The sequence below is a fragment of the Dipodomys ordii genome, unplaced genomic scaffold (assembly GCF_000151885.1).
Source record: "Dipodomys ordii isolate 6190 unplaced genomic scaffold, Dord_2.0 Scaffold167, whole genome shotgun sequence".
NCBI classification, from domain to species: Eukaryota; Metazoa; Chordata; class Mammalia; order Rodentia; family Heteromyidae; genus Dipodomys; species Dipodomys ordii.
The window spans coordinates 2,184,772-2,204,753 of NW_012267383.1; the positions used below are offsets into that span (position 1 = coordinate 2,184,772).

The 19,982-nt window shown below is 41.0% G+C and overlaps 1 protein-coding gene across 6 annotated transcripts in view; it reads right to left on the reverse strand.

Annotated features, from left to right (window-relative positions):
• Ccdc91 (coiled-coil domain containing 91) overlaps positions 1-19,982 on the reverse strand; it is a 179,445-nt gene that overhangs the window by 18,928 nt on the left and 140,535 nt on the right. For all 6 annotated transcript variants that reach the window (XM_013033434.1, XM_013033429.1, XM_013033428.1 and 3 more), the window contains one exon: positions 18,000-18,113. In XM_013033434.1, coding sequence (XP_012888888.1) covers positions 18,000-18,113 — 114 coding nt within the window. The remainder of the gene's footprint in view (positions 1-17,999; positions 18,114-19,982) is intronic.

The following is a 19,982-nucleotide window of genomic DNA, read 5'->3' on the forward strand; positions in this document are numbered from 1 at the left end:
GGAGGAGGAGGAGGAGGAGGAGGAGGAGGAAGAAGAAGAAGAAGAAGAAGAAGAAGAAGAAGAAGAAGAAGAAGAAGAAGAAGAAGAAGAAGAAAAGAATTATGGGAACCTATTCCATAGGACTAAGGTGTGGCGAGAGATATGAAAAAGAGTGCTGACTGAAGGATAGAGTGTCTACTGATGGAGAAGTATTCTCTTACAGGATGGAGCACCCTCTGAAGGCCATGTGAAGACATTGCTGGGTATCAGCTGAAATCCTTGTGCAGCTGGATCATGACACTCCCCCCCTCCCCCCACTTCAGTCAATCTTGCTTCCTACTCCGGTACATCTTGCTCCTGTGGCACTCCTGGGTAAGTCAAACTGCACATTCATTTCCCTCTCTGTGAGAGTATCTGACAGTCACTGGTAAGGCTGTTCTATGATCAGCTGAGAGTTAGATTTTACTAGGGCACATACAAGAAACAGATGGTCAGTGAGGAAGTGAGCAGAACTTCCTGCTAGGTGGTATGCCTCCATTCTTGCAGGGAAGACAGGCAGAAGACAGGGAGAACATTGGTGGGAGGGGTAGAAAGGGAGAGCATAGTCTGTATGGGTAGCTTTGTAATGCAGAGCTATTGAGAAGATGGTCAGTGCTTGTGGAAATCGACATTTGGGTTGTCACAGCTAGGGGGTGTTTACTGGGTAAGCGCCACATGCTGCTAAATATCTGACAATGACTCTACAGCCCCCCAAATAGAGAACCAGCTTATGTCTATGTCAATGATCCTGAGGATAAGAAACCTGGCTTAGCATCTACTGGGCACACTAGACTCCTCTTGTTTTATTCCATGGATTGGGATGGTAAGTATTTCTGCATGGCAGGCACTTCCCCACTTCATCTCTTCCCTACAAGCCATGAGGATCCCAGTTCGTTTCTAAATATTTATTTGCAGGCTGAAATCATCCCTTAGGTTAAGAAATAAAACCATAAGCCAGGTGCGGATGACTAACACCTCTAATTCCAGCTGCTTGGAAGCTGAAGATCATGGTTCAAAACCAGCCCAGGCAGAAAACTCTTTATCTGCAATTAACCAGCAAAATTCTGGAAGCGGAGCTGTGGCTCAACTGGTAGAGTGCTAGTCTTGAGCAAAAACACTAAAGGACAGCTCTAGGACCTGAGTTCAGGTCTCAGTATGGCACACAATGAAAAATGAAACAGCAGCAAAAAACCCCAAATACCTACTTGTCAAGAGGAAGGAATGGCATCAACTTGTTAGAAATGGTCTTTCTCAAGTGTGGACTCTTGTCATTTTTTTGGTATGACAAGGGATAAATTATTTACCTAACATTTCTCAAAGCTTCAGTTTTCTTACCTGTAAAATGAGGATTACAAAAGTATCGAATATGAGGTCTGTAATAGAGATTAAATAAGAAAATGTGCACAAAGCACAATGACTAGCAAACCACACTGGTCAAATACCCAGTAGCTGTATTAAACATCTCTTGCCTTTGGCTACCAGTATTTATTTCTTCTTTCTAATAACACCTTGAGTTTCATTTGAGTAATTATTTCTTGCTCTTTGGACTGCAATTAAGAATCCTGCTCTCCTTAACCAAGGGGCAGACAAGTAACTCAAACTAATCCAATTAGATGTCCCTTTCCTGGAATTTATATATCGAGTGGGGAAGAAATGAATGGTTAGTTTTGTCCAGTTTTAGTAATGGTACCCCTAACCAATCTACTTTTCATTATGAGAGATCATTGTTAACATTGAGGATACTCTGAGTTTCTAAAGACAATTTGCTTCTTGGGCATACAGCCTTTGATCCATCCATCCATCCCTCTCTCTCCTCTCTCTCTCTCTGTTTTCCTCTGTATGAGTATTGGGACTTGAAACCAGGGCCTCATACTCTAGATTGGCTATTTTGTTCAGGGCTGATGCTCTACCACTTTCAGCTTTTTGGTGGTTAGTTGGAGGTAAGAGTCTCAGACTCTTCTTCATGGGCTAGCTTTGAACAACAATTCTCAGATCTCAACCTTCTGAGTAGCTAGGATTATAGGCATGAACTACCAGCACCTGGCTTACTGATATCCTTTTAATAAATGGCTATTGGTTTTTAATACTTGCAAGTTGACAACCGTTTAGATGGAACATAACTGTGTCTTATGTCATATCAAATATCTTATCTAGGGGGAGATGGAGGAGAACAGTGAAAGAGTAACACTGATCAAGATGCATTGGACTCGGGCTGGGAAGGTGGCTCAGTAGTAGAGTGCTTGCCTTGCATGCATGAGGCCCTGGGTTCGATTCCCCAGCACCACATAAGCAAAAAGAAAAAAGCCGGAAGTGGCGCTGTGGCTCAAGTGGTAGAGCGCTAGCCTTGAGCTGAAGAGCTGAGGGACAGCGCCCAGGCCCAGAGTTCAGGCCCCACAACCGGACCCCCAAAAAAAAAAAAAGATGCATTGGACTCATAAAAACATGTTCATCAAACCCATCTGCACAACGACTTAGCAATAAACTATCAGAAATATTTAATCTACCTTATATTTCACAAAGTTAAGTACAAATAAGACTCCAGATTCTCTGTATTCACAACTAATATTTAATCATTACTTTGCCTTTTGAATGTACATCCCTACACACAGAGGAACTGAAACAGTACTTACTTAAAAGAAACTTTCCCTGTGGAAGCAGAGGTGCTGTTCAAGCAGCATCCTCCCTGCCAGAGTATTTCTAGACAGAGCTTCCAGAAACACAAGGCAAGCAACAGGAAGCTGAATGTCTGCTGGATGTCTGATTACAATTCCAGTAAGCTTACCTGAGATGGTAAGTGAGAAAATTTTCAAATCTGCTTTCATTACTTCTAGCTTCTGTGTCTTGGATATGGTAGCTCTTTTTTTCTTTAAATTATATTTTTATTTTCCTTAAGTAGCTGTACCAATATGAATATGACGCAAAATTCTCCCCAATCACTCCCAAACCTATCCTTCCTCACAATTATTTTAATTTTATAGCCTATGCACTGAATTCTATGACTGCATCCTACCCTGCCCCCTCCAGTCGATGTGGTGGAGTTTTTTTTTTTTGTTGTTGTTGTTGCTTGTTTTTTCTTGGTCCCAATTCTGGGGTTTGAACTTAGGGCCAAGCACTGTCCCTACGCTTTTGTCCTCAAAGACTGCATTCTACCACTGGAGCCACAGCACTACTTCTGGCTTTTTGGTAGTTAATTGGAGATATGAGTCTCAGGCCTTTCTTGGCTGGGCTGGCTTTGAACTATTGATTTTTCAGATCTCGGCTTTTTGAATAGCTGGGATTATAGGCATGAGCTACTGGTGCCAGGTATGGTGGATCTTTGGGCAGCGCTATGGGTCCAGGATGTGTGGGTAAGTCTGAATCAATAATAACTGGCACTGGGGTGGCAGAGGAGAGACATTTCTTAATCAAGGAAAGAAGTAAATAACCATTTTGGTTTTGCTTTACAGATGCTGTGACCAGCTTCATTGTTGCTGTTGTTGTTTTGCGTTTTATTTTGCTTGTCTTTTTTTTTTTTTTGGTCCGGTTGTGGGGCCTGAACTCTGGGTCTGGGCGCTGTCCCTCAGCTCTTCAGCTCAAGGCTAGCACTCTACCACTTGAGCCACAGTGCCACTTCCGGCTTTTTTCTTTTTGCTTATGTGGTGCTGAGGAATCGAACCCAGGGCCTCGAGCATGCAAGGCAAGTGCTCTACCACTGAGCCACCTTCCCAGCCCCTCTTTTTTTTTTATCTACTGTGAGAATAAGAGTAGTAATCATCTGGGGTATGTTACCATTGTTCCTTGGAATGGCTTTCAAAGCCATGTTTACTGTCAGGGTACTGTCAGCTGGGGTGCAGTATCTACAGGTCAGTGGGATGCTACTTCAGCCCATGATGGTAAGATGGGCGCTTCCTTGTTACTACCTCTAATCCAGTGTTTCATTAGCTCTCCTATACCTAAGCGCCTATGAACCTAAAGCAAAGACTAAAAATATTAAAAATAATTCTCTAAGAAGATAAATTTGGGAAAACACATATATTAAATACATCAGAGATTCCCTAGTTCTTGCTGAATACTCATGCTAAATAGCAGGGTTTTTTTTCCCTTTTTTCTTTCTTCTTTTGTGTCAGTCCTGGGTCTTGAACTCAGTACCCAGCCTCTGCCCTTGAACTTCTTTCGCTCAAGGCTAGCACTCTACCACTTGAGCCACAGCTCCACTTCTGACTTTTTAATGGAGAGTAGTTTTAATGGAGAGAAGGGTCTTCATAGACTTTCCTGCCCAGGCTGGCCTCAAACTTTGATCCTCAAATCTCAGCTTACTGAGTAGCTAGGATTACAGGCATGACCCACCAGCTCCTGGCCAGTTCTTTATTTTAAAAATGAGTAGAATGAATCCTACTCAGTAGCTAGGACAGTAGTAAGAGCTGTATTTTTGGTCACTAGTTAGGTTGTGTGTGGTTAGGCAACACTTCCATCTATCTATCTGTGATTTTGTAGTGTGCTTCTAAAGCTGCAATGGCAGCTACAAATGGATCACTGAAGATGAATACATAGCAATGGAGCAACTATCCTGTGAAGCTTGGGACACCTGCACAAGCATCCTGTAAGTGACATCAGAGCTCTACAATTACAGCTCAGTGGCTGGTTCAACAATGTTCCTGGAGAAACTCAGGAGCCATACAGAAGGTGTGAAAGGTTATTTAGTGATTATATAGCTTATGCTCTTTTCCTAGGAAATTCTTTCCCCTGTAGTGATGAAGAAGTAGATGATACAGGGTGATTTTCTTCTTCTCCCTCCAGCTTCTTTTCCTCTTCCTGTTCCTCCTCCTGATCTTTTTCTTCCTCCTCCATCCTCCTATTCCTCCTCCTCCTGATCTTCCTCTTCTTCCTCTTTTCTTCCTCTTGCTCCTCTTTCATCCCATCTTCCTTTTCCTCCTCCCCTTCCTTCCCTCTTTTCTCAATAAGTAATTCTACATTTTTGGAGAAGTATCAGGACCCCAGTTGCTACAGATTTTAGGGCACAATGGATAATGCTACTATGAACACATCGGAACTGTTCAGTCAAAGATTCAGTGGATTCGCAGAGTGACATTTTCAATACAGTTCATAATAAACATTCCATTATCATCAATTATTTCAATAGGTACTTTTTAAACCTACAGTCCAATGTTGCTATGCAATTTAGAGTACATTGATTTCCAGCAGGGAAAGTCCAGTGAGCGTTCCTTGAAGTGGGTGGCCCTATGCTTATTCATTCTTTCACTACCCGTGGGCAGCAGGATAAAATACCTCAATGATTCTTACCTTTTTCCGACAGAAAATGTCTATCTCTTTCTCTCCAAAGGCCATTTCATGCTAACTAGTTTGATTTTAGTTTTTTTCTCCTTATAACTTGACATGGTTTCCACTTTAATTGTACATGCATTATTAGCACAACCATTGTTTTTATATATTTAATACTTTGGAAGATATTCTCTTTGCTTGGGTTTAAGTCAGAGACTTAAAACAAAGGAAACTATAAGATGATTTAAAAATGACTTTGGGTTTTTTTTTCTATTGCTGTATTTTGTTTTTGTTTTTGTGCCAGTACTAGAGCTTATCTCAGGGCCTACCTTAATTGAGCTTAATTGCTCAAGGCGGTGCTCAACCACTTGAACCATAATTTTCCCTTATGGCTTTTTGCTGGTTAATTAGAAAAAAAAGAGACTTAGCCGGGCACTGGTGGCTCACACCTGTAATCCTAGCTACTCAGGAGGCTGAGATCTGAGGATCGCGGTTCAAAGCCAGCCCGGGCAGGAGAGACTGTGAGACTCCTATCTCCAATAAACCACCAGAAAACCGGAAGTGGCGCTGTAGCTCAAGTGGTAGAGCGCTCGCCTTGAGCTGAAGAGCTGAGGGACAGCGCCCAGGCCCAGAGTTCAAGCCCCACGACCGACAAAAAAAAAAAAAAAGAGTCTTATGGATTTTTTTTCTAGGCTGGCTTCTAATTCTGATCCTCAGACCTCAGCCTCCTGCATAGCTAGGATTACAGTTGTAAACTCTGTGCCCAGCCTAAACATGACTTTGAGGTTAATGCTGGGAACCATACATTACAGAGTTTGGCCTGGCCCCTGGCCACAGCACTGCCTGAGCCACATCCCATGGAGGTGATGAGGGCGCACAGAGCACTTCTGTGCTATGTACTCTCAATAGAGTGCTGACTCCCTGTGATGATGACTTCTGATGTCGGCCTTTCCCTGTCAACAGTGGCCAAAACAGTCTACAGTTGGCTCATAGGATCAGTGAATACTTCTAAAAATGAACATGTGTGACATTGTGCCTTTACTTAAGAAAAACAAGTAGAAAAAAAAGTCTTTCAGATAGATTCATAGATGATGACAAAAATAATAGCCTAAGTTACCTTCTCCATATAACTCGAAACAACTTATATATTTGAAAGCAGTGGGTGGGAATTCTTCCGATCACTAACTCAAGCAAGTAACATTCATTTCTGATTATTGTGCCCATATTGTTGCTGTTAAATTTTCTGACTTGAACTAAGAGCCAGGACACTGTCCTCTAGCTACTTTGTTCAAGGTTGGCACTCTACTGCTTGAGCCACCTCCACTCTTCTGGCTTTTATCTGTTTAACTGGAGTTAAGGGTTTCATAGGTTTTCTTGCATGAACTGGCTTTGAACCCTGATCCTCACATCTCAGCCTCTTGACTAGCTGCTAGAATCCACCTTGCTCATTAACGTTTTTTTAATCTATCCATATCTCAACACTTCTATCAGTCATAAGTGCCATTAGCTTTGTTTGACTAAAGCACAAGGGTTGGTTTTTAATGCTGATGCCCTCTGGGGACAGGCAGTCAAGGAAGCACTCTCTGGTCACACATACAACATTATTGCATGCACATGCTTCCTTCCTCATCTAAAGAAGACTGTTAAACCCTCAGTCTGTGTTCCACACAGCAGATGTAGAGGAAGATAAGCAAAATGTGCTTTTTACCACCAAAGCCCGGTGGTCAGAACTAGGTAGGTTGGCCAGGCTGGCTCCAGAACTGGTATGCATCCACAATGTCAACTTCAGTCACCCTGAGGTTCTACTAGTTGGACAAAAGGGAGATTTCCTATGAATAGGAAGGCAGAGTTGTCAGTCATGACATTCTTTCACGGTAATTAAAGAACCTCGTCTTTCAACAGTTTCTCCTGTTGTATGGTAGCCTTTCTTGATTCTTCCTCTGAATGCTTAATGACAGACTGGGTTACAATTATATACTCCAACACTGACATATATGCATATACTGCATATACAATGCAGCTTTTCTATCTGCCTGCCTATGTAATCTATGTATCTATGTATGTATCTATCTAGGTATGTATCTATCTATTGTGCCAGTCCTTGGGCTTGAACTCAGGGCCTAAATGCTGTCCCTGAACTTTCACTGTCAAAACTAGTGTTCTACCACTTGAGCCACAGTTCTACTTTGAGCTTTTGTTGGTTATTTGGACATAAAGAGACATACTATCCTGCCTAATCTGGCTTTAAACTGAGATCCTCAGATCTCAGCTTCCTAAGTAGCTAGGGCTACAGGCATGAGCCACCAGCACCTGGCTAATTTTTATTTTTGGTCCATTATTGGTACTTAAACTCAAGGTTTCACTCTCTCCCTTGGATTTTTCACTCAAGATTGGTACTCTATCACTTGAGACATGGCTCCACTTCTGGCTTTTTGGTGGCTAATTGGAGAGAAGAGTCTCTTGGACTTTCTTGCGTGGGCTGGCTTTGAACTGTGATCCTCATATCTCAGCCTCCTGAGTAGCTAGGATTGCAGGCGTGAGTCACCAGTGTCTAGCATGCATTGATAATTAATGTACATTTAGACTCACAAGTCCTTGAAAACAAGGGCTAAGTTTTATTTGACTCTGTATATATAATAAATAACTTATTAATGAATCTACTCAATTCTTTTCACTTGTCACAAGTAATAACTTTTGTGATGTTTAAAAGTTTATTTCATTCCTTACTGCTTTGTGAGCAGCCTAGGTACTCTCTAGAGTGGTTTTATATAGTCTAAGTTTTCCTACCAACATCCATCCTGAATTATATCAAAAGTCTAAAGGAAGCTAGGAGCTGGTGGCTCACTCCTTTTGAGTTCTAAGGATCGAGATTCAATCCTCTTATCTCCAATTAATCACTGAAAGTAGAGGTGTGGCTCAAGAGGTAGGAGTGCTAATCTTGAGCAAAACAGCTCAGGGACAGGGCTCAGACACTGAGTTCAAACCCCAGTATCAGTACACAGAAAGAAAGAGAAGAAGAGAGGGAGAGAGAAGAGAGAGAGCGAGAGAGAGAGAGAGAGAAAGGGAGGGAGGGGCAGGGAGGAAGGGAGGCAGGTAGGGAGGGGAGGAAGGAAGGAAAGGAGGAAGGAAGGAAGGAAGGACAGTAAGCTTGATGAGGGCTGGTGTAGGTAATCTGTATTGTATAGTACAAGTTATGAATGGCTTCATAAGTTGATATTCACCCTTTCTTTCTGAACATCTCCACTGCTGCTGAGGTGGGTGGTCTGGCATGCTCTGGCTCCGTGATATACAGGCTGTACTTTCCAGCCCTCGGGCTAAGGACTGAGCCCACTGATTTGCTTTGGAGATGTCAGCAGGTAAGACACAGCCAAAAGTTTGTAGTGTTTATGTTTTAGGCTTTCTCTCTTACACCTTGCTATAGTCATGAGAAAAACATGCCTGGGCAGCCAATCACAGTTCTCTTCTAAGCTGAAGAAACTATTCAAGTGGTTTCCTTGTGTTAGCAAATTTAAGGTCTCTAATTCTTGAATGTTTATACTATTTTCACCCATTTCTTGACTGTTGAGAGTCCTTTTGTCTCTGGAAAGCAGTATGGAGGTTCCTCAAAAGACTCCACATAGAGCTCCCATATGACCCAGCAATCCCACTTCTTGGCATTTACCCGACAAACAAGGTAATATAAAGCTACCAGCGCAACTATATTTATCATAGCATTATTCACCATAACTAAGATAACTAAGATGTCCCTCAGTAGATACATAGATCAAGAAAATGTGGCATATAATATATATATATATACATATATATATATATATATATATATATATATATATATATAAAATGGAATTCTATGCTTCCATCAGAAAGAATAACACAGCCCCATTTGTTAGGAAATGGAAAGACTTGGAAAAAATAGTATTAGGTGAAGTAAGCCAACCCAAAGAAACATAGGTTCCATGTTTTCTCTTATTTGCAATAATTAGTATACATCAAGGATCTTATCAGATGAGCAGAAAAGCCCAAAAGCTATGTACATATGACCATATAAGATGATGTAAAGTGAAATGAGCCCCAAGATATGGACACAAGAGGTTTTTCTTTGTCGTTGTTGTTTTTAATGTACTATGTAATTTTTTTGTTTCTTTTATGTGTTCTTACTCCTATGGTATAACTCCTGTTGTCATGGTATTTGATTTTGGTATCCTGCATCTTGTATATACATTTATCTGATTTGGGGAGGGGAAGGGGAATAACAAAATGCTGAAACAAGGACACAGGATGATCCATTGCAACAATGATACAAGACACTATGTTGGAAATGATCTTTACAACATCTTGGAGGCCGAAGAGAAGGGGAGAGAAGGGATAGTAGGAGAAAGACAAAGGAGGGGGGTAACAATGTTCGACAAGAAATGTATTCATTACCTTATTCATGTAACTGTTAAACCTCCCCCGCCCTCCCCCCCAGTACAGCATCTTTACAATAAAATTTTAAAAGAGTCCTTTTGTGTGTGTGTGTGCGTATGTGCACACGTGCATATGTGTGCACACGCGCATGTGCATGTGCACATACTCAGGCTTGAACTCAGGGCCTGGGGGCTGTCCCTTAGCTTTTTCATTCAATGCTGGTGTTCTACCACTTGAGCCACAGCTCTACTTCTGGCTTTTGTTTGTTCACTGGGCATAAGTGTCTTTCTTTTTTTTTTTTTTGTCGGCCGTGGGGCTTGAACTCTGGGCCTGGGCGCTGTCCCTCAGCTCTTCAGCTCAAGGCGAGCGCTCTACCACTTGAGCTACAGCGCCACTTCCGGTTTTCTGGTGGTTTATTGGAGATAGGAGTCTCACAGTCTCTCCTGCCCGGGCTGGCTTGAACCTCGATCCTCAGATCTCAGCCTCCTGAGTAGCTAGGATTACAGGCGTGAGCCACCAGCGCCCGGCCATAAGTGTCTTTCCTCAATGGGGCTAGCATCAAACCATGATCCTCAGACCTCAGCCTCCTAAGTAGCTAGAATTACAGGTGTACCTTGTGCTTGGGCAGGATTTTTAAGCAACCAATAAAACCCACTGAGACTATAGAGAGCATGTTTCTTTAGTTGTATGGCCAGGCTCCACCCTAGACAAGATATATTCATTTTCAATTTGATACATATAAAAAGGAATATGTGAACCACAGGAATAGAATAAATGCTGAGGACACAGGCAACGTGTTAAATAGATTATAGTCATATTATATCTTAAATTCACAAGGATTCTACCCTTACTAGGACAAAAAAGCTATCCAATAAGTTATTTTAAATACTGGATAAATAAAAAACACATATTAAAATTCTTGCTAGGTATTGGTGGCTTATGTCTGTAACCCTATCTACTGAGGAAGCTGAGTTTTGAGGTTCATGATGCTAAGTCAGCCTGGGAAGAAAAGTCCATGAGGCTCTTATCCCAGTGAAGCAGCAAAAAGGGCAGCAGTGGAGGTGTGGCTCAAGTGCTTGGCTTCGGCCGTAGGCGAAAAAGCCCAAGAGAGCATGAGGCCCTGAGTTCAAGTCTCAGTACCAAGATATACAAAAAAATTCTACTTAGATGACAAAGAAGCTACAATTGATATGTTCTTCTGGTTTATTTTCTTTGTTTAATTTTTGAAGATTATTTTTAAGTAGTTAGTTGTACATGTCATTTTATGAGTATAGTGCATCATGTTCCATGTCACCCCTTCCATCCTTCTTCGCTATTTCTTCCAACTCCACCCACTCCTCAAGTTCCCTGGCTCCATGTTCATCTATGTACATTGGATCTTATGACTCTATTCACCTACCTTTCCCTTCTCCATTCATCCCTACCCAAAATATACCCTGCAAATTCTTTTTTTTTTTGGTCCGGTTGTGGGGCCTGAACTCTGGGCCTGGGTGCTGTCCCTCAGCTCTTCAGCTCAAGGCTAGTGCTCTACCACTTGAGCCACAGTGCCACTTCCGGCTTTTTTCTTTTTGCTTATGTGGTGCTGAGGAATCGAACCCAGGGCCTCAGGCATGCAAGGCAAGTGCTCTATCACTGAGCCACCTTCCCAGCCCCCCTGCAAATTCTTATTACAAGTTATTAGTAATGTTAGACATTCAAAGAGCATGGAAAACCATGCTCTTTGAGTAGAACAATGGGCCTATATTATGAGTCCAAGTCTGAGTGCTGAATATGTGATCTATTTTAAACTACTTCAAGTCAAATGTTCAGAGTTGTGTATATTGGAAAACATCCTCTGGAAGTGAACCAATGGCCTTGATGGATCAAACACTGAAACCCATAGGCACAGCATCTGGACCACCCTGACCCCGCATCTCAAAGGAACACAGAAGTGACAGAGGCCAGTGAAAGGCAACAGCAGAAAGCCGGAAGCTTTACTGCAGAGTGAGGGCCTCTCAAGGCTCCCGCCTTCAGGATCCAGTGTGACACTGTTGGCTGGCCCATCCTTGCTGTCTGATATCCCATTGCTGACTTCCACTCTACTCTTATGGACACCACTGAAAAAAGACCAGAGACCAGAGCTTCATCAGTTAACAGAAGATGGGAAGGAAGGGAGAGGAAAGAGACTCAACTGTTTCAGAATGAGATGTGACTACAAAGAGCAGAGATGATGCCAAGGACACAAGGAACACACTACATTTAATCTAGAAGAATTTAGGAAAAAGATAAGTTACTGCTGCCAGTCCTGGGGCTTGAACTCAGGGCCTGGATGCTATCCCTAAGTTTTTCTTGCTTATGGCTAGCACTCTAACATTTGAGCCACAGCTCCACTTCTGGCTTTTTTGGTGGTTAATTGTAGATAAGAGTCTCATGGACTTTCCTGCCTGGGCTGGTTTTGAACTATAATCCTCAAATCTCAGCCTTACTAATAGCTAGGATTACAGGTGTGAGCCACCAGCATCTAGCTAGCGACACTATTTTTTTTTTTATGTGTTATATTATTTTTGTGCCTATACTAGGACATTAACTCAGGGCCTGGAAACTGTCCCTTAGCTTTTGTTCTCAAGGCTGGTGCTCTACCACTTTTGAGCCACAGTTCTACTTTTGGGAATAAGAGTCTCACAGACTTTCCTGCCCAAGCTGGCTTTGAACTGTGGTCCTCAGGTATCAACCTCCTGAGTGGCTAGGATGATGGGTATAAGCCACCAGTACCTGGCTAGTAAAGTTCTTCTTGATCAGTATATGCCATAAAGTAAGTGTTGTAACTACTACATACAAAATATGGCAGAATTTCAATGTGAGAGGAGGGAAGACTCTTTATTAACCCAAAAATGAATATAATCAGTCACATTTTTAAAAAATGGCTAGCTGGATATACCTTCTAAGATTATTTTTAGAATTAAGTAACATGAAATCAAAAAGGCTTAGTCATCTAAAATATGGCAGCACCTTTGACAAGTATCACATAATTTAGGTATGCACTGCAGACATATTCAGATTACTTGAGCATGAACAATGCTGTGGTGGCCAGGGTGGCATTTCTGTGGCAGTATGAACAGCCTGGTGCTCACTAATGCTCTCGTCAGGATAATGAAGCTCACCTAGTCTGACCTGAAGTCAGTCTGACTTGAGGATCAGTTTTAGAATTAGCCAAGTGACTACAAGACTAGGAAAGTAGTTCTGTAGTTACCATAGCAACTTTGAAGAAATTCCCAAAATATGTGGTTGCATTTGTAATGGGTTTTTTTTTTTTTGCCTTTCATTTTTTGAGGGATGGAGGGGGACTAGTACTGCAGGCTTCAACTCAGGGCCTAAGCACTATTCTTTAGCTTTTTTTCACTCAAGTCTGGCACTCTACCAGTTGAGCCACAGTTCCACTTCTGGCTTTTGGGCGGTTAATTGGAGATAAGTGTATCATGGAATTTTCTGCTTGGGCTGGCTTTGAAGCACAGCCCTCAAATCTCAACCTCCTGCAGTAGCTAGGATTACAGACATGAGCTGTTGGTGCCTGGTTAAGATTTTCTATCTTTTAAGTTTAGGTTCCTCCCTATATTTAAATTTGATAATTTATGACCTACTTGCAATTTATGACCAATTTGGCAAAAATGGTTTGTACTGCTTTCTAAATCTAAAGAGCTTCCCATGTGTTTTGTGCCACGTGTAAAGGGTGAAGATTGTACACAGTTTTGAAGTAAACTTCTAATTACTTGGAATGGACACAGGATTTGCTGAGAAGGCTGAATCCATTAGGAACACCTGCATATTCAAGCAACAATGCTTTGTTCATTTTGTTGTACCTTGGTCAGTATGTTCAAATCGGAGACTCATATTAGCAGGTTTCAGAGGAGAGCTGGGTTTGCAGCTTTAGTGGTAAGGCACTTACCCAGTACATGAGAGTTCTTGGGTTCAGTCCTCAGAGATTTAAAAAAAATTTTATTTGTTATTATTAAGGTATTGTACAAGGGGGTTTCATAAGTCAGGTAATAAGGGCATTTCTTTTTGGACAATGTCACCATAGCCTTTGCTTACCTCCAGTTCAAATATAATCTTTTCGTATTTTCAGAAATGAACAAGAACCCCAAAATACTATAACAAATCTGGACTAGAAGAGTCCTTTTAGCCAGGTGTGGTGACTCACACCTGTAATCTTAGCTACTCTAGAGACTGAGATCTGAGGTCAATGTTCAAAACCAGTATGGACAAGATAGTCTATGAAATTCTTATCTCCCCAAGCCAGTAAAATGCTGGGAATAGAGCTGTGTCTCAAATGGTAGAGCACTAGCCTTCAGCAGAAATGATAAGGGACAGCACCCAGGTCCTGATTTCAAATCCCACTACTGGACACACACACATAGGAGTCTTTGTAAGTGAGAAATTCTGACAATGCCTTAACCATAAGACCTTCCTGCCCTTTCTCTAAAAGAAAAAAAAATCTAAATGAAAAGAATCCTCTAAGCTGAAGGTTATTTTCCTGGAGGTGATTTAGAAAACACAGTCTGTAATTCTGGTTCTGAAGAGGAAAAAGAAAGAAATCTTTTATTACATTTGGATGAGATTTGAGTTTTGAGGAATCGTTGCTTGGCTGTGAGGAGCTGCTGCTTGCTCACATTTGTTCACATTTCCTCCCACATGGCTAGCTCGTCAGTAACAGCTGAACTCGTGGAATGGGTTGGAACTCTTCATGTAACCCAAGGGCCATAGGTCATTATAAACCATAAATTCCTACTCCCTGGGGAGTGGGGGATGTGGACTTTCCCTTTCTGTTATTCTACAATCTCTGTGACACAAAATGAAGCATGTGACAATAAGGCTGCCCATATATATATATATATGGTGGATAGCTTGTAATACTCAACTTCAAAATCAATCTGAAATAATACTTAACCTAGCAATTTCTATGAAAAGAGAAGGTTGTCCTCCAGAAAAGCCCCCAAAGGATTTCAAATGTCTAGTTCCACTGATAATAGAAATTCTAAAAGGTTGAGAGAAAGAGATTAATTTGCCCAAGTCATTTTTCATATTCAAAAGAGGGGCTGAGGCGGGTACCAGTGACTGTGTCATGCCTGTAATCCTAGCTATTCAGGAGGTTGAGATCTGAGGATTGCAGTTTGAAGCCAGCCCTGACAGAAAAATCTGTGAGATTCTTACTTTGTCTCAGACAAGAGACAAAAGTGGAAGTATGTGGTTCAAGTGGATGAATACCAGCTTTGAGTGAAAGAGCTCAGGACAGAGCCCTGAATCAGACTTCTAATCTCAGTATTGGTAACCAAAAAAGGAAACAAACAAAAAACATTTCCAGTGATCCACCAGGCAGGAAATTAAATTAACAATGAGTTAATTCCAGTAACTAAATATAATTGTAAGTCCTGGGCCTGACAGCTTGGTTATAAACCAGATGTTACAGGCCCAGAGACAAAGGACATGTATTTCCTTGCATATGTGGAAGTTAAAACTAATTTATAATTGTACAACTAAAAATGTATGGGGTTGTATGCAAGTGCACACAAATATATTAACCATTTTTTTTCAGATGAGAATTCAAATGATGTAATTCCTTTGAAAGGTTAACTTCATAGTCCAAGGAAATGACTACCAGGAAACCAGTATTTGAAAGTGGGAGGGTAGAACCAAGGAGAGGGGGTAGATGGATGAAGAGAGGTGAAGGAGGGAGAAGAGTCATGAAATTCAACTCATAGCCCACAGAATTGAGAACATTGGGAGGGAAGAGGTGGGGTTTACAAGGGATGGGGAAGATTGATGGAAGGGGTAACACTGGTTAAGATGTTTTGTATTTATAAACTGACTCATTTAATGGCAACTTAAAGATAATGGAAATAGAATTTTAAAAAAAATGTTTAAAATCATATGTAAAAAGCTCTTTTCTAAGGCCAAAGAAAAAAATGTTATGTTGCATTTCCAAATAAAGTCTGAAAATTAAAAAGCTAATGTTTACAGCTGTAAAACACTCAGTTAAACTTGTCTAACTTGTAACAAGTTTAGTCATCTTGGCTATTTGCATGAGATGGAGAAGAAAGGCAAATAAGAAAACCTGGAAAGATTGGAACCTATACTTCATGTATCTTAGAATCTGCTAGGTGCTCTGGGTAGCTTCACAGATCTTAGCTTCCTGAGCAGCTAAGATTAAAGGCATGAACCACTGGCAGAAAACAGCCCTTGTTTTAAGCTTTCGGTAAATTTGATAAATATAAGATGAAGTCAGAGGAAAGATTGTTTAAGGCAAGAAGCTGGCAGAGAAAGGACCAAACTCAACTGCAAAAAAATTCACATTTCAAGAAGAGACTGGAATTAAGCTTAGTTGGAAACAGGTCTATAGGGCTTTTGAAGTACCTAATGATGAAAATTTCAGGTTGTTGCTAGTTGAAATGTAAGTTGGAGAACAGGAAGGAAAATTTTGGTTCTAGAAATGTGTTTCCAGAGTCAAAAAGAAATTCATCTTCCACCAGAAGTAGACATGAGTTTCCCTAATTCAGTGTCTTGGTAAAAGAAAGAATATGAACTTGTATAAGACAAGGAAGGAAAACAACAAAATAACTTGTTTCTTCTAAGTTTTAGTTTAGAAGCCCTGAGATGGTTTTTCCTTTATGAGAAATTTCCAGTCATTGAGATATCTATAAATATGAACTTAAGCCACTGGAATTCAGTATGGGAAGAAAGGAGGACACACAGGATCCTAATGTCACATGATCCCAGGTGTCAGTGATCGATGATTCATTTCAGATGTTTTCTTTGCTTTTAAATTGCTTTCTGGGTGGGAAGATAGGGATGTGCAAATATTCTGTAATAGCTCAAAGATGGTGGCTCATGCCTGAAATCCTACTACACAGGAGGTTGAGATTTGAGCATCATGGTTTAAAACAAGCCCCTGCAAAATAATCCATGAAACTTTTATCTCCAAATAACCACCAAACAGCCAAAAGTGGCTCAAGTGGTAGAGTCTTGAGTAAAAAAGCAAAGGGGCTGCAACCAGGTCCTATGTATAAGCCCCAGAACTGGCATCCACACACCAACTCCCCTGAATAAGGTTTTCAAATACCATCTCACATAAATGTTTCTTGGATGGTTAAATGGAAATGGTCTTTTTTAAATTTTTCCACTTATTTTGCTGTTCTGACCACTATGTTTTACATCTAATTATGTTACGTTATATAAAACAATAGTTTATATGTTCATATAACACCTATATAACTTATGTAATATGCAACAAACTAAACATATAAATATACTATAAAACATTCTTACACAACTTAACTATTTTTTTGCTTTATTTTTTTGTGCCTTGTGCTCTTTCTTGGCTTTTCGGCTCAAGGTCAACACTCTACCATGCGAGCCACACCTGCATTTCTGGCTTTTTGCTAGTTAAATGGAGATAAGTCTCTCAGATTTGTGTGCCTAGGCTGACTTTGAATCATGATTCTCAGATCTCAGCTTCTTTAGTAGTCAGGATTATAGGCATGAGCCTTAGTCTCCTAGCTGATATGTTTGTTTCAGAGATTATCTTGAATATCTCACTTGAAAGTATTTTTCACCTTACATATGATTTAAAACTAAGAATATGTTGAAAAGACAATCAAATTTGATCTATCATTTTCAGCTACTGCTTCGACACACACATTAATCAAATTGAGATTATTTTATAAACTTCCACATGCACCCTGATTTCTGAAATGGAGCTCCGGCAGAAGGGTCTGTGTTGCTAAGTGTACTGAGGTCCCTGTGAACCACACTGGGGTGAATGCATAAAGGTTAAAGAAAGAAAGAAACAAATGTTTGGCAAAATGTTTGAAAAATCTGCAAATGTTGGCAGGTGCTGATGGCTCATGCCTTTGTTTCTAGTTGCTTAGCAGACTGAGATCTGTTCTCGGTTCAAAACCAGCTTGGGCAGGAAAGTTCATGAGACTCTTCTCCAAAGAACCACCCCCAAACCAGAAGTGGAGATGCAGCTCAATTAGTACAGTGCCAGTCTTGAGTGAAGAAGCTGAGGGACAGCATCCAGGCCATGAGTTCAAAAGCCAGTTACCAATACACACAAAAATTCTTGACAAGTGTAGTGTTAAATCAGACATTCCTAGTAGCCTAGCAGGAAATTAGTCATGGTTGTTGTTTTGGGGACTGAGTAGCATTTATGTTTGTAGAAATAATTAGAACAAATAAACCTACTGGGGAAAGAATCTGGAATCCTAGTATCTAAATTATACAACAAAGGGCTTGTGGTTTCACAGAGACCAGATGAGCTCTGGGGGGCAGGAAGTACTCACCCTCTTCTGTTCCTTTACATACTCTATCAGCTCCTCCCTTGTTCTCCGCACTGCCTCCTCCACAGCCTTTGCACTTCGCTTCTGCTCTTCTCTTATTGCTGCCTCAACAGTTTCCTGTATGGGAGGCAGAGGAAGAAAGTCAGGGAGGAACGCACCAGGCACCATATGGGCCATTTTATATACACCAACACGGTGGCTCATACCTGTAATCCTAGCTACTCAAATGACTAGGATATGAGGATCACAGTTCCAAGACAGCTTGGACAGAGAAAAATCCATGAGACTCTTATCTCCACTTAACAGCAAAAGAACAGAAGTGGAGCTGTGGCTCAAGCAATAGAGAACCAGTATTGAGCAAAAAACCCAAGTGAGAGAGCAAGGATGGCACAGTAAAAGAAACAACCCTGTTCACTGGACAAGAGCTCATTCATTCCAACAAGAGTATGGACTTCTAATGGTTCTGGTATTTATGTGGTTGCACTGTTGGTTGTTCAGAGGAGTTAGCCCACTACAGTCTTACCCTGCATATATTATACTTTAGTTGTTTGTGTGTATGTGCATATGACCCTGTATATGCTTTCATATATGTTGGTAATTTAGCTCTAACTTTCACCTAGGAGAGGAACACATATGATGTCTTTCAGCAAGGACATAGTACTATTCTTCCTGATGGATTAACGATAAGTCTCACTCTCACAATTCCACTGTGCATGTGTGTGTATCCACATCTACAGCTATATCTATTCACATATCTAGGTATCTCACATTTTCTTGATCAGTCATCCACTGTTGGGCATCTGAATTGTTTCTATGCCTTGACTATGGTGAATAGTGCAGTAATGAACATAGATGTGCAGGCGTCTTTACTGTGTGCTGCCTTGTAATCTTTGGACAAATGCCCAAGAGCTGTTTCACTGGATCACAATGACATCAAGAAGAGGGGACAGATGAATGAAGAGAGGAAGAGTTTGAACAGTCATTACATCCAATGCACACATGTGAAAATGGAAGCAGGTGACTTGAGGGGAGGGGAGAGATTGGGAGGATGGAAGGAGTGGCACTGAGCAAGACTCATTGTACTAATAACCTGACTTATGGAATTGTAACCCCTTTGTATACGTCCTTAAGAATAAATGTTTTTGTCAAAATTGAAAAAAGATGCACTGTACTCATAAATTCATAAACTCCTCTGTACAACTACTTAAAGATAACCAATTACAAATAAGTATGTCAAAGTGTTTTGGATCTCTTGGAAGTCTCGCAGGATGGTCCTCTGGCCTTGGTCAAAAGGGCACAAGAGGGAGGCAGCCTTTCCACAGCAAGCACCTGGCAGACTCCAATGGCTTCTTCGCCAACCTTCCGTTTGATATTTACATGACAGATTGATTGCCTTCCTGGACTTTGTACTATCTACAGAGGATTTCCAACTTGTGTTTATTCTTCAAGAACACCCGTATACGGTTGTTCAATTCCAGTTGAATTTTGCCTTCATACCACAATTCAGTGTGGCCTGGTGGTAAGATTTATTGTTTGTTTGCTTCTTGTGCCAAGTTAAGTTGCTGAGTGCTGGGCACCAAAATAGGAGGCAAAACTTCTACCTGGTAAGCTAAGTGTTTCAAAGGGGAGTGCTCAGTTCCATTTTAGCAACTGCACGTCACCCGTGAGATTTCATAATAGCACATTAAGGGGGAAAAAAAGCCTAAAATTCTGAAAAATGTTAGCACTTTTTCAGAAGTAGCAATATTTTCTGCTAAAGTAAGTGTTTCATGGATTAAAATGAAGGTTATAGAAAAAAATTCTTTAGCTCTCAATTATTTACATTGGCACCAACCTTTTTCTATTAGTCAGCAAGACAACCAATTGGAAAATTGAGATTGGACACAGTCGCACATCCTTGTAGTCCCAATTATAGAAGGGAGGTAAATTATAGAGGACTGTGGATGGAGGGCAACTTGAGCAGTAAGTTGGTAAGACTCCATCTCA